Below are 14,868 nucleotides of genomic sequence, written 5' to 3'. Positions count from 1 at the left end.
TCCTGCATGTCAGATATTTATATTGTGGTATATAACAGTGGCAAAATTACAGTTATGAAGTAGCAAAAATTTTATGGTTGGCGTCATTACAACATGAGGAATTGTATTAAAGGGTCACAGCATTAGGAAAGTTGAGAACTATTGCCTTAGGAGGAGCAATGCTTGAGGTGCAGGCATTAGATATGGGACCTATCCCCAAAACCTATGTAAAAAGTCCAGACCTAGTGCTGCATGCTTGTAACCCCAGCCATAAGGAGGCAGAGATGGATGGCTCCATGTAGCTTGCTGGCCAGCTAGTCCAACTAAATTCGTAAGACTCAGGCCAATAAGAGGTTGTGTCTTAAAAAAAAATAAACAAGGTAGACAGTATCTAAGGAACAACACCCAAGATTTTCCTTTGACATACACTTGCATGTATACCCACTCCTGTGCACATGAACATGTAAACATTACCCTCCTCCTGTAAGAAAGAATCCCCCTATTGTCTCAGAGTTCTTCTAAAAACATCTCTTTAGTCCTTCAAAAAAAATTTACACTCAGCACTGAACCATTCTCTGGCAGGGAAATACAATTTGCTCATCAAACCCTTGGCAAGTAGAGTGGAGCCAGCTTCTCTTAATGCCAAGGGACTTGGCAGTGGAAGTAGATAATAGAAGCAAAATTGGGCTTAGTTAAGCAAGAGTAGCTAATTTAAAGAGCACAAGAGTGGCTCATTTCAGCCAAATGGAGAGGTCAGCTTCCTAAGTTCCAAACACCATTGTTATTAAGCTTCAGCCATCACATTTCTGCTATAAAAGTTTGATCTACTTTTAGTTTTTAATTACAAAACCATCCCGACACCATTCTTTCTAACAAAATAGAATCTAATGAGATCCCCTAAACCACTTACTAGTAATAGGTGTCTTTAGAAAATTTATTCCCTGAGCTGCTTAGTGCTTGTATGAATGACAGGTGTCAAGTTCCTGTCAGGCCCCAGTCTGCTCACAGCTGTCAGCAGTGATACTGTTTGCTAACAAGATTAACACAGGTCTGATATACTGTTATCTGGTAATTATTTATTGAAAACAACACAACCAAAGACGTGTTCCTATTCAAAACTCTTAACAACAACAATAAAAAAACAAGAACCCATCATGGCCTGATGATTGGGTCAGTTAGGAACTTCAAAAGGTGAGACCCATATAATCAGTAACTCAGGAAGAGACTCACAGGATTAGTCACCAGAGAAAGGCTGTTTAAAACCACAGGATACCACCTAGGTTAAATTAAAAAGACCGATAATACCTAGCATCAAGAAAGTATTGGTGATTTATGTTTCTAATATTCTCCTATTGAGAGCCTAGGTTGAGCCAGTTTGGAAAACAGGCAGTATTTACTGACACTAAACAGTGCATTCTTCTCCACGGCCCAGTGATTCTATTTTCTAGAATGTGGACTTCTCTATTGAAAGACATGTACAAAGTATTTATAAAAACCTCATAATTATCTCATAATTGTTGATATGTATTATCTGATGATAATATACACTTATTAATGTGCTCATTTTCATGATCACAGGAGGTAAATGTTAGGTACTGTAAGCTGTAACATGTAATGCCTGCCCCAGGATAGGTTTTAGCTGCTGTCTTGTCAGTCGGGAAGGACCCCAGCACTACTCCAAAACAATTAGTGTCTTCCTGCCTTTTCTTTCCTGGGGTGCATGCCACTCAGCACTACCAGAGCTGGGGGAGGCTTGGTGAATCCTATCAGCTTCTGGGTTTCTTGGCATAGCATAGTGTGCATGAGGAAATAAATACTTTTAAAGTAGAAATACAAGTTAAGAAAATACTCTTTTACACCGTACTTGTATTTGAAGCACAATTAATAAAAACTCAGAGAGAGAAATTGGGGTTCAACCTGAAGATCCAAAAAGTAAAGCAGCCAGCCACTGGCTCTTACCTCTGTTTCAGTCCAAAATGGCGATCCTGCTTCTAGGAATCTCAGAATGAGACTGTGTCTGAGATCCTCCCGTTTTATAATCCTCTCTAGGTATGGGATTAAAGACATGTACCACCTGGTTTCTATGGCAACTAGTGTGGCTACTGGGATTAAAGGTGTATGTTACCACTGCCTGGTCTGTAAGGCTGACCAGTGGGGCTGTTTTACTCTCTGATCTTCAGGCAAGCTTTGTTTATCAAAATACAAATGAAATGCCATTACCTGTATTTCCTCTGAACCTCAGTTTTATTTATTTATTTTATTAAAAAAAAGAAACAAAAACTAAATGCAAAGCAGATGGGGTATGGCAGCACGTTCTATAACCCCAACATTCAGAAGATGGAGTTTAGGGGGATCCACAGCTGAAGGATGTTGTAATATGAGTGGCGGGCTGTGGTCCTGCCTCCCCAGCTCCTGGTCACCTGGCTAGCTTATGCCCCGAAATAACAACACACAAATTATATTCTTTTAAACACTGCTTGGCCCATTAACTCTAGCCCTTACAGGCTAATTCTCATATCCCGATCAACCCATCTCTAATAATCTGTGTAGCATCAGTCTTACTGGGAAAGATTCTAGCCTATGTCCATCCTGGGTCTGAGCTTCATGCGTCTGCTTCAGAGAGCAGAGCTATCGCGTCTGCCAGGGAGAGGGGAGCATGGTGTCTCTGAGCTCACTTCCTCTTCCTCCCAGCATTCTGTTCTGTTTACTCCTCCCACCTATGTTTTAACCTATGAGGGCCAGCCAAGCAGTTTCTTTATTTTTTAACCAATGACCTTCCTCCATCAGAAGAATCTAAGTTACAAAGTAAGACCTTGTCCCAGAATACAAAGGGCTGGAGCTGCAAGCTCAGTGGTAGAATACTTAACCTGTTCAGTGCCCGTGTTTGATCACTAGCACTGTCACACACACACACACACGTGTGCACACACGCACTGCAAGTTTATCATCTTACTTTTCAATTTTGAGACAGGATTTCAATCATATTCATCTTGTTCAGCTGATCTAGAATGTTTCTACTTGCAAAACGGAACCTCTATGTCCCTAACAACTCCCTTTCTCCTTTTTCCCACTCCAAGCAACTTCATTTTGCTTTCTGTGTCTATGAATTTGACTACAGTGGTACCCTAGAGAAGTGAAATCATGCATTGTATGTCTCTTTGTATCTGGTTTATTTTATCAACATATTGCTTCAAGGTTCATCTGTGATATAGACTATGTTATAATTTCTTCTTTTTTAAAGGCTAGCATTACATTGTACATATCTCACACAGTTGTTGATTTGTTTACCAGTAGATAAAATTTGTTTACTTTAAAATAGATTTTTTTTATTTTATATGTATGGATGTTTTTGTCTGCATGTGTTTACACTATGTGTGTTTAAACCCAAGTTGTCTGGAAGAGCAACCAGTGCTCTTAACCATTGAGACATTGCTGTAGCCTCTGTAGCACATTTTCTTTATCTGTTCATCTATCGATTGTCACTTCGGCAGATTCTATAATGTGGCTATTGTGAACAGTTATGGTAAACACAAGTATGCAGGCTTCCCTATGGTAAGATGACCTTACTGAGTGTCAACTTTCAGTTAAACTGAATTGACCATAGAGATTTAAAAAAAAAACTTAAAAAAATCTCATTATCAGGAAGTGGAGAGATGGCTCAGTGGTTAAGAACATTGGCTTCTCTACCAGAGAACCTGAGTTCAATTCCCAGCGCCCACATGACAGCTCACAACTGTCTATAACTCCAGTCTCAGGGGATCTGATGCCTTCTTCTGGCCTCTGTGGGCCCTGTGTACACACAGTGCATGGACATACACAAAGGCAAAGCACTCATCCACATAAAAATAAAGTTGAAAGACAAAACCCAACAAATAAACAACCCTTGTCAGGTTTTATATGAGGTGGACCACAAATATTTTTAGCCCTGTTTCTCTCCTGAGAATCATCAAGGTTTTCATTTTGAAAGTTCCTTAGGTGAGACTGGACATTTTATATCTTAAGATCAGAGAGCAAAAGTATGCTTTTACCAAGAAGGTTTTGGAAATATTCATATAGATTAAATATCCAGGAAAAACACTAGTTAAATGTTCTGCTTTTTTCCTTTTAGGGCAGACAGTGTCATTTTTAGTACCCTTTATATATTAATCTATTTCTATTTTTTATTTTTAAAGTTTCCACAGGCATTCTTGCCTCTGCCCGTGTTGGGGTCCTGACTTGCTGGTGGTTTATATAGAGGACTAAGATATGCTTAGCTCTGCAGTTATAGCCAAGGTATTAGCAGACCCTTCATTGATTCATTGTTTTGGCTCTGGTCTCTTTCTGTCAGGAGGTGTGATATTGTCAGAAGTGTGTGTAATTTTTTTTCATAGAGAGACAAGTTCCCTCTCTGGCTAGCACCAGATGCCAGCCTTTTCCTCCCAGGGAGAGACTCTTGGGGAAATTCTAATTTCTTGGTGACCATTGTTTCAGTAGTCTTACAATCAAAGGAAGGAACTTGTGCAACTGTAGAATATCATCATTCCCTCTAGGCCTCTTCTAGTCTGAGATCAAGAGACAGACTTCATGGAGTTTTTAAAGAGACAAATTCAGCTACTTTTAATTCTCTTGACATCTCGTGTTACAGCATGAGTGACAGTGAGGTCTGAGTTTCCAGTCAGTTGTGTTGGATTATTCATCGTGTGGAATGACTTACAGATAAGATGAAAATTAAAATGTTTTCCTCTTTGCTAGATTTGGATTTCAGTGGCTTGTCTTTGAAATGTGTTAAATAATTTGGTTTCTTCTTTTTTGGATATTTAAGCTCCATTTCAGCTCTGGAGAAAAAGGTGAACAAAAGTTAATGTAGTGCTGTAAATATTAACAAAAGGCATAACCAAGCAGATGACTCAAACTCCAAGCCACACACAAAGCCAAAACAAAAAGGAAGCTGGGTTTCTACACTTGGAGCAAGTGCATCCTCTGCTAGCGAAAATGTGCTTGTAACTCAGATTTTCATTCATCCATATTCTGGGGGCTCTAGTCTTTCAATTGGCCTATATGCAAAGGCTAGGTAACCCATGTTTCTCTTTAGAGGTAACAAGTCAGAAAGAGCTGCGAACAGCAAGTCAGCTGGGCAGTGGTGATGCACACCTTTAATTCCAGCACTCTTGAGGCAGAGGCAGGCAGATTTCTGTGAGTTCAAGGCCAGCCTGGTCTACAGAGTTAGTTCAAGAACAACCAGGGCTACAAAGAAGAACCATTTCTCGGAAAAACCAAACCAAACTACAACCAAAAATAAAACAAAACAATAGAAGAGCAAATCAGAAGCTGTCAGCAGGAGAGGAAAGTGTTACAAGGGTGTCTGAACTGAGGGGTCCTGTGAACAGTTCAGAACAATTTCAGCCCTTTTTCTTCTGGAAAAGACGAACTGACCAAGAAAGGAGTGTAGGATGGGTTTTAAAAGTACAGCTGAAAGATGTAAGATTTGACTGAGAATAGCTGAAGGGCTTTCCTCTCTTTCACCACCCCTACTTCTCCCTTTATCCTTAAGTTCATATGGCAGTGGACAGTTCCCCCATATTTGAAATCACTTCTGTCTCATATGTGTAATAACGAGTGACCTGAAACTCACTCTCCCGCTTTAGCATTGGAAGGCTGGCATTAAAACAAACCAGCACAGCTGCTTGCTGGACTTTTCTAGCAATAGAAAGATATTTTTAAAAAACAGGTATTGACCCTTTGTCAGTGGTGGGGATTTTCATGTTCTAGCTCTCTGTTAATGGCCAGTTTGATAAATATTTGTTTGGCAAATGGCTGACAGTATTCGGTAGAGAAACATAGCGCTTTGTTCCCTTGTAAGTCAGTCCTTGACATTTTCTCCTGTCCTCCTTAGTCAGACCTGAATAAATGCAAGTCACAGATGAGAAGTGTGGGTGGAGTGTTGTGTTCTGACTGGTATAGGAATCATGGGTCTCATTTTCATAAAGTTCTACCTAAGGAATGCAGTGGGGTTCAGACATCTCCTTCCCAGCCAGCTCATGTGCGTCTAAACTAATCACCATCATGCTTGTTCAGTTCAGTTCCTTCCTCTAACTCCTTGACAAGATTTGAAATGATAAAAGTAATGAGAATTATTACATACCCAAGAATTGACTTACTTGATCAGCAAGACGCTCAACAAACTTTAGGACCTCATAGGTACGTGGCATACATGGATGCCTGAATTGTCATTATTTAATACTCTCCCCACCACTTTGCCTTCAGTGCTGCCACACCGGAAGGGGTATCTCTTTTCAAATACACTTTTCTCTGCATATTCTTGGTAGTTGCTTATTAAGGCTTTCTCAGGCCTCTCTGCTCCTGCCTTTGCTCAATAATTTTAGAGTCCCCAAGGTGGTCATTGTACCCTTTTCATGTCTGGCGTTAAAATGTTTCTACCACAGCTAAAATAAGTGGCCTTGTGTGCTAGGTCACTGAACTGTAACAGTGAGCAGAAGAGACTATGACTGAAAAGAAGGACTTTTTGGAGGATATAAACACTTCTGGGTCAAATGTTCCAAGGCTCGCTTTGTAGCATTTTAAGAGGAAACCGGGGCCGTTTCCTAGCCACTTTCACATGAGGTCTTTGGAACTGCAGTGCATGTCTGTGTTGGTTTATAATTATATAAGGTTAGAAGGGAAAGAAGGACTATCAGCTGAATTGTACTTGTCCTACATGCATGGGATCTAGGTCAGAAACTTGGAATTGATCAGATCTGGGGTAAAAACGTCTCTAGGTAAGTGACTTGAATCTCCTTTAGCCTGTTTTCACATGTAAACAGTGGGTACAGTACCTCCTCCTGGGCTGTAGTGACAAGTGAATGTGACTGTCTTAGTGCTTGGCACCTGCTGGGTATATACTGTCGCGTGCTTGGGAGCAACTCCTAGCAGGCCACTGAGCACGTGGCCACAAGTAAGCTGAGAAAGGAAAGGTCTTCTCAGGGTGTGCTCTCTCAAGGTGGGTGGGCCTAGAATGACCTGCTTCCGCTGACTCCATAAAACAGGCTTGAAAGTGACTGTACCCTACATGGGTCTGGTAGCAAGCAGGGCAGCCAGCTTCCCACTTTCTACAGGATGAACCTATTTGCTTGTGTTCATCTGTTGAAAGAATCTGGCATACAGGTTCTTAAGAGTGTGAACTTCTCTTTGGCTATCCAAAAGTGGGCTGAAGTCATTCAGATTCTTTTGCGTTATACAGTGCGGGTGAGTGTTCAGCTTTTCTAGCCTTTGTTTCCTTTGGCCTAAACAAGGGCTTTGTTATCTATGTTTTCTCCACACTTCTCATGGCCTAGTTTCTGTTTCCTTTCCCATATCCTGCTTCCTCTTTGTCCTCTATACATTGTTAGTACTGAAGGACAGGAATGCTATTGGGACAGGGAAAATGGGGTCTGCTAGAGAACACAACAGAACTTCCCCTCCCATCTGGTTAAGGGACTATAGTTTCTGGGTGGCTGGACCCCCAAGCTTTTTCATTGTCATTGTTTTCATCTGGTTGATTTTCTTTGCTATTTACCCATGGCCACAGGCCCATATTACAGGCTCTAAGGCTCACTGGACCTTCCTCACTTTAGAAACCTGTTTTTAAACATAGTAGTGTCATGTGACAGGCTTAGAAATGACTGAGAATGCCAGCGAGTTTTATTTCTATAGGTTATAACTATCAATATAGTTTGAATTATCCTCAAAACTGAGAAAAAGAATTATTAATGTATTAAAATATTGGGGGATTATCTAGGTGGAGGAAGGGAACCCAGCCAGGGTAGGGTACGGATACAGGGGAGGGCAGTGGAAAGAAGGAGAACAAATGAGGACAAAGAATAGTGACCCATAAAGAAATAGTATGATGGAACCTATATTTGATAAGCTAGTCTAAAATATTAATTACAGAAGTTCATTTCCCATAGGAATAAAATTAAAATAACAATAGTAAAATAACAATAATAGATACATGAAGATATTTTTATGAATATATTTCTCAAAATAAACAATATCACAAGAAATTTGCTTCTAGAAATCTTTTTTTAAAAAACATATATTGCCGGGCGGTGGTGGCGCACGCCTTTAATCCCAGCACTTGGGAGGCAGAGGCAGGAGGATCTCTGTGAGTTCGAGGCCAGCCTGGTCTACAAAGGGAGTTCCAGGACAGTCTCCAAAGCTACAGAGAAACCCTGTCTCGAAAAACCAAAAAAAAATAAATAAATAAAAAACATATATTTATTAGTTTATTATGTATACAATATTCTGTTTTGCGTGTATGCCTGCAAACCAGAAGAGGGCACCAGACCTCATTACAGATGGTTGTGAGCCACCATGTGGTTGCTGGGAATTGAACTCAGGACCTTTGGAAGAGCAAGCAATGCTCTTAACTGCTGAGCCATCTCTCTCCAGCCCACTTTTGCAAATCTTACCTGCTTCTGTATCTAGTTTGTTATGATGCCATTTCTGGAATCCCTGTGTGCATGAAAAAGCACATAGTGCCTCAGCATTATTGCTCTATTAGTTTCCTGTTGCTGAAGAGACAAACTGCTATACACTTAGTGCCTTAAGACTATAGATTTGTTCTGCTATGATTCTGGAATCTGGGGTTAGCAGGGCTGCTGCTTTGCTGGGTGGGGGAAGGGGCAGAGGCAAGCTCCGAGGGGAAGCACTGTGTCCCTCCTACAGGTAGTTACTTGTGTAGTGGGGTTCTCCCTCATCCAGAGCCTTTTCTGTTTTGTGAGAGATGTCCTATGTTTGCCCTTTATTCCCTTCCCTCTTTGCTTAGTATCCGCTGCTGACCCCACTGCTGTGTGTCTCAGGGCTTACATCCCTCCACTTGGAAGGATAGTTGGGAAGATTTGTAACCTGCCTTCCCTGATTTATTGGCATCAGTATAGAATGTATGGGCTCCAGTTATTGGAGCATCACAGACGATTCGAGGAAGGATCCAAGAAGTTCTCTTTATGAAGTTAAGCCTCTTGCTTTTTGGATAGTTGTTATTAATGTCTCCCAAAAAAATTAGCACAAGCTCTTTGCCATGGTTCTTCCCATAATTTCTTTAGTTCATCAGCAGTGAAAGGCACTATAATTTCTGCTGGGTCTATGCCTGCTAGTTGACGAAGTCTCAACTTGCCTTTTATAATCAACTCAGAGACTTTTTCCACATAAGTTTTCAATTTCTTACTTGGTTTATGTGGTAAAAGATCCATTCCAAGATAATATCATCTCTCTGCATTAAAATTCCTGTAGGAGAAATTTTTGATGGTAGTATGACTAGAATACAATCGAGCTCTGGATTCACCCTGTCCACATGTGCCTGTTGTAATATTTCCTCAATCATTGTCAGTTCCTTTTCTGCTTCAGCTGTTAATTCTCTGGGACTGTTTAAATCTTTATCACCATCCAAGGTAGACAGATTGTAATAATATATACAGCTTTAATGGGGAAATAGACTTACAGAATCACAGGTTCCCGCGGAGAACAGGAAAACAGAAGGGGTGGTGGGCTCACGCGCCAGATTTATATGTAAACATTAGCCTGAGGCGAACACGCCCCCTAATGGGCTGGGCTTATCCCTACAGGGAAGTTAATGAAGGCAGATACAGAAGGTTGAGAATGGGGATAGTAACATATAATTTTTACAGTTTTTGTTTTTTATCCACAGTATGTAGATAATTCTTTGCATAGTGACTTGGACTTCCTTTTCATTTTACATGTGTGAAAATAGCAAGTCTTGTGTTCTCTCCCTTTGCCTAGCCCAGTGACACTTGGGCTCCCCTGACACTGTGGTGCATTTGGAACCTTCTTTCTTCTTCCATCCTGCTTCCAGCATTACTCTTGCTGCCCTGTATACTCTGGGTGCAGACATGGTGGCATTTGTCCTGCCATGCTTCAGAGGCCACCTCTTTGGCTGTCTTCCAACTATGTTCCTCCTTACAAACAGTAGTTAGGAGCTAGTACCTCATTCACCTAGAACCCTTGTCTTCCACAATGGGTGCAAGTACCCTGGAATCCCCTGCCTGTACAGCCTGTGTTCTGAGAGGTTCTTCCTATGATATGGTGTGCATGTGGAATGGGTCATGCCTCATCTGCACTCTTTAAGGTCTTGGTAGGAATGCCTTCCCATCCCCATCTGTTTTGTATCATCATTTATACATTTTCACCAATGTTCTCTACAAATAAAGACATTTGTAGTGATCAGTGTGGCTGATGGGGTTAAGATGTTGAAAACATTTATCATTAAAAGTATGAGCAGAGATTTGGGAGCAGGGAAACAGGTTTCTACATTGTAAATGCTCCAGTCTTTTTAGGGGGCTACAAAAGACAGATCTCATATGCCTAACGGGTATTTCCAACTAAACTCTGCCTGCTGGCAGCAGCCAGCTTCAGAGTGGTGGTCTTTGAGGACTATGCCCTGAATTTGCAGAATGATGGCTTTGCTGATTTCTGGTTTGTTCTTGCTCACAGGGCTCCCTCTCGGGAATTGGCTGTGCTGTTGTGCAATAAATCCAATGCATTTTACAGCCTTGGGAAATGGAACGAGGCTTTTCTTGCTGCCAAGGAGTGTCTCCAATGGGACGCAACCTATGTTAAGGTATGGTAGCCGTGGCTGCTTCCCTCTTCTTACGTTGCTTGTTTTTCTTCCTTCTTGTCAAAGTGGATGTTCTAGGAATGCATCTCTTTGAATGCACTTGCTCTTCAGACAGAGGTCCATGGGCTGAGAGAGCCTTACTCCAGAGGAGTAGGTGCAGGGATGGTGAGTGTTGAGACTCTGCCTGGGACAGTGGAATCTGACTCCCTGATAGATGGTGCTCAGTGAGAGGCTGGAGGAGCTCCTTAGACCTGATGTAGTTAGACGAAGATGCTTGTGCTTCATTTTAACAAACTCCACTTCAGATTAGTAAATCGTGGTGGTGGTGTATGTATACATTTCCTGTTTTAGACAGGGTCTCACTATGCAGCTCTGGCTGGCCTGGAACTTACTATATAGACCAGGTTAGCCTTGATTTCAAACAGATTTTTCTGCCTATACCTCTTTGTGCTAGAATTAAAGACTTACACCACTATGCTCAGTCTGGTAAGCATTAATCTGATTTTTTTTCAGTTGAAATGGCCCAAGTGTTGACAACCTCATCATTGGTGTTTCAAGACACACAAAAGGAGTGTTAGACCCTGAGTAATTCATACTAAATTGAAGAGAAGTATAGCCAGGAAGTAAAATATGAGGCAAGCTCCTCCATGAACTGGGAAAAACACCAGACGTTAGCCTTTCTGTTATATGCTCTGATGTGCACGAAAGAGTCCTGCTACAACTCAGGTTCCTTAACTGTAAAATGAGATGATGCCTAGGGCTGCAAGAATTAAGGGAATCCTGTAGATGGAGGCAGCTTGTTCGTTTCTCAGCTGCCCGCACCCGAAATACTCACACAGAAACTATATTAGTTGCAACACTCTTTGGCCAATGACTCCAGTGTATTCCTAGCTAGCTCTTACATCTTGAATTAACCCATTTCTATTAATCTGTGTATCACTACGAGGCTCATGGTTTACCAGTAAGGTTCCAGGGCATCTGTCTCCTTCAGTAGCTACATGGCATTTCTTTGACTCCGCCTACTCTCTCTCTATATCTTTTAGTCTGGCTTTATTCTGCCCTGCTATAGGCCAAAGCAGCTTTTTATTCATTAACCAATAAAAGCAACACAGAGACAGAAGGACCTCCCACATCAGGATACTAAACAAAATAGTTGGCAGCAGAACACAATAGGAAAGGGTGGGGAAGTTAGAGCCACAAATGACTCAAATATTCAGAGGGAGACTTGAAAATTTGCATTATAAGTAGGCATTTACCTTTGGTACATGCTAGGAAAGCACTCCTCTACTGAGCTCCATTCCCAGGGTGAAGGATAGACACTTTAGACGTTAGTGAACTTGAAAATGAAGCACATTTCTGAGACGTCTTCTCAGGTGTATGCTAGGGTGGGGAGTAGTTGGGCCTGGCATACATTCCTACAGTTCTGGCTGTGGCCTGAGGAAGTTTTGAATGATATTCTCAGTTTCCTTGTGTGGTGATTGTCCTAGTTTCTAACAGCATAGAAACCACAGCCGCTCCTCCATTCTTACTCAGTGCTCCTAAGTGTCTTTTCTTCCCTGTCTCACTGTTCTCTGTAGTAGAGGAAAATGCTAACTTCTTTTAGTTCAGTGGCTGGAGCCTCAGTGAATTAAGCTGAGAAAAAGCATAAATTTGATTTGTTGCTATTTTTATGGCGATTTCCTAGAAGATTATAATGAAGGAGACAAGTCCGAAAGTTTATGCTATATTTTTTTAAACAAGAATGAAAAGACAAGGGAAAGGGACTTAGGGGTAGGAACTGTAACCTATGGGGGAAACACATGCAACGCAAGGGCTGTTTTAGGGAGCAGGTTTGTGTGCAGCCACCTCAGTGCTGATGGCTGTTCTTGTCTGTGACCCAAAGCTTCCTCAGTTGGGTTTATGATAATGGTCCCCCCAGGAGACTCTGTGTGCAGGGAGAGGGAGGCTCCAGCTCCAGGAAGGCTTTACTCTGCCTCTTTGAATCACAAATGCCTTCATCATAAATTAATCTTCATGCCAAAGCAACATGTGTAGAGTTAGAATATTCCCATTCTCTTCATCCCCACAGAATAAAAGATGACATTTTAGATCGGAGGAAACAAATAAATGGGAAATTCTGTGCTAGCTCACATGGTTGGGAAGACCCCAAAGCCCAACAAACCCAACACAGTACAGATATAGTTTTCCCCTTTTCTCAAGTTGCTACTGGAGCTCCTTAGACATTCTAAGAAAGGTTAATTCAGACAAATAAACACTGAGAGGTTCAAGATTAAGTGGAATTTCTAAGAGCTTGCTTTTGCATCAACCCAGGTTGTGATCACTTCTGTTAATTCTGACAGTAGTCTTGGTGGGTCCCTGCCACTGCAGTTGACAGAACTGGGGAGGCAGTGTGCTTTTATTCTTATGTGGAATCCTACACTTGGGTATTTGTAAAACCAGACCATTTTTCCTCTTAAATATTACTTATGTTATACTAATTAACTAATTTGTGTGTGGGGGCATAATCGTGCCCTAATATGTGTGGAGTCAGAGGAAAACTTGTGGATTTGGTCTTGCCTGTGCATGTGGGTCTTGGACTTGAATTCAGGTCATCAGGCCTGTCAGTAAGTGCCTTTACTCACTGAGCCATCTTGCTGGCCTCATCTCCCTTTTAGTTATAATTTTCTTCTTTTCACAGAAAAAATAATATGTTTTTTTTGCTTCTTGTTTCTATTGCTTATAATAGCGAGCTGAGTAGCTCTCAGTGCTCGTCACTGCAGTTTTTTCTTATATACCAGTGGAAATTGTGTTTACTTTTAGTAAAGGGAACAAGGAACAACTGCATTTACACAGAAGTCTCACTTTTTCTGAACACCAGCCATAGGACACTTCATTCTTCTGCTCAGACTGTGATACGCAGTATGAACAATAAGCTGTACTCATGCTTTCCCTCTCTGTCATCTGAGATGTTTCAGAGGCTATAGAGATGGACATGGTTACATATTTTCCTAACAGGTAAGAGGGATCAGAAAGACACAGCACAGAGTATAATGTGGAAAGCCATCTTAGAAGCTCTTCTTGGGACTGGGGACATGACTCAGGGGAGAAAGTGGTTGCTGTGCAAGCATGAAGGCCTCAGTCTGGACCCCCAGTACTCCCATGCTTGTAACCCCATCGTTGGAGAGGGAGATAGGTGGATCCTGGGGACTGGTTGGTCATCTGCTCAGTCTTGTTGGAATGGTTTAGTGAGAGATCTTGTTAAAAAATAGTAAGGTGGGGAGCAATAGGGGAAGACCCCTGAATTCGACCTCTGCTTTCCACATAAGCCTCCCCCTCCGTCGTCTCGTACACACACACACACACACACACACACACACACACACACACACACACACACGGGGGGTGGGGTGGGTGGGAGAGAGACAGAGAGAGTGAGTGTGAAAGAAGAGGGAGAGCTTCTTTGAACACAGTGAAGGCTTCTGGAGTAGGATCCTCACGTTGCAGTCTTGCTTTTCTTTCCTGTCGTGGCTGCAGGTCAGAGGCAATGGAACATCAGCTTTACTTTGTTCTTTTCCAGGGTTACTACAGGGCTGGTTACTCCTTGCTGCACTTGCTCCAGCCTTATGAAGCTGCTCGCATGTTTTTTGAGGGTCTGCGACTTTTGCAGAGAACCTCAGACCAAGTGCAGATTCCTGATTTCCTTGTCGGAATCTTCACAACTTTGAGCAGTAAGTCAAACTGGGAGAAAGTATTTTAAACCTGTCACTTACTTCAAATGCCTCATGGGAAAATGACTTCAGGGTGTTCTTTTGGGACTAGAATATTCTGTTGGAATGAAATTGGTCCTACCAGAAAGCATTTTGGAAACGTCAGTGGCTTGTACCTTTGTAAAAACAGGAAAGTCTGATTACTTTAATGACTTAAAGCTTTTGGAGTCTTATTTTATAGCCTGTAAGTTTCCTTTGTTGGTGGGTAGAGATTTCCTACTTACTAAACTTGTGTTAGATGATTTTGTTCTTTTCTGTGACTTTCAAGTATTTTTCTCTAACCTGCTAAAATTATTTTTTTAATAACGCTATGCATCTCAGTGTGTATTTATCTTCTTTCTTAAGTTTTCAGACCGTGTAGCAAGCATTCATATGCTGTACCATTTCATTGACACCTTGTTTATTATGAAATTAACCTAGAGGGATGATGGAAGGTCCTGTGATGCCTCACAATATGTGTTTGGCATTATAGCTGTGACACTCTTTGCCCAGGGATCAGAGACCTTATTGCTCATTCCAAAAGGGCTCAGAGGGAACTTGTGTATTACATCCCTT

General features: G+C 41.6%; 1 protein-coding gene across 1 annotated transcript in view; it reads left to right on the top strand.

The window, feature by feature from the left end:
* Positions 1–14,868, top strand: part of Trank1 (tetratricopeptide repeat and ankyrin repeat containing 1) — an 80,029-nt gene that overhangs the window by 14,132 nt on the left and 51,029 nt on the right. The window contains exons 2-3 of the mRNA XM_075964377.1: positions 10,444–10,570; positions 14,124–14,274. Of these exons, the coding sequence (XP_075820492.1) occupies positions 10,444–10,570; positions 14,124–14,274 (278 nt within the window). The remainder of the gene's footprint in view (positions 1–10,443; positions 10,571–14,123; positions 14,275–14,868) is intronic.

Source organism: Microtus pennsylvanicus, chromosome 3 (assembly GCF_037038515.1).
Source record: "Microtus pennsylvanicus isolate mMicPen1 chromosome 3, mMicPen1.hap1, whole genome shotgun sequence".
NCBI classification, from domain to species: Eukaryota; Metazoa; Chordata; class Mammalia; order Rodentia; family Cricetidae; genus Microtus; species Microtus pennsylvanicus.
Note: the sequence above shows the minus strand (reverse complement) of the source record. Positions and strands in the feature narration are given on the sequence as shown.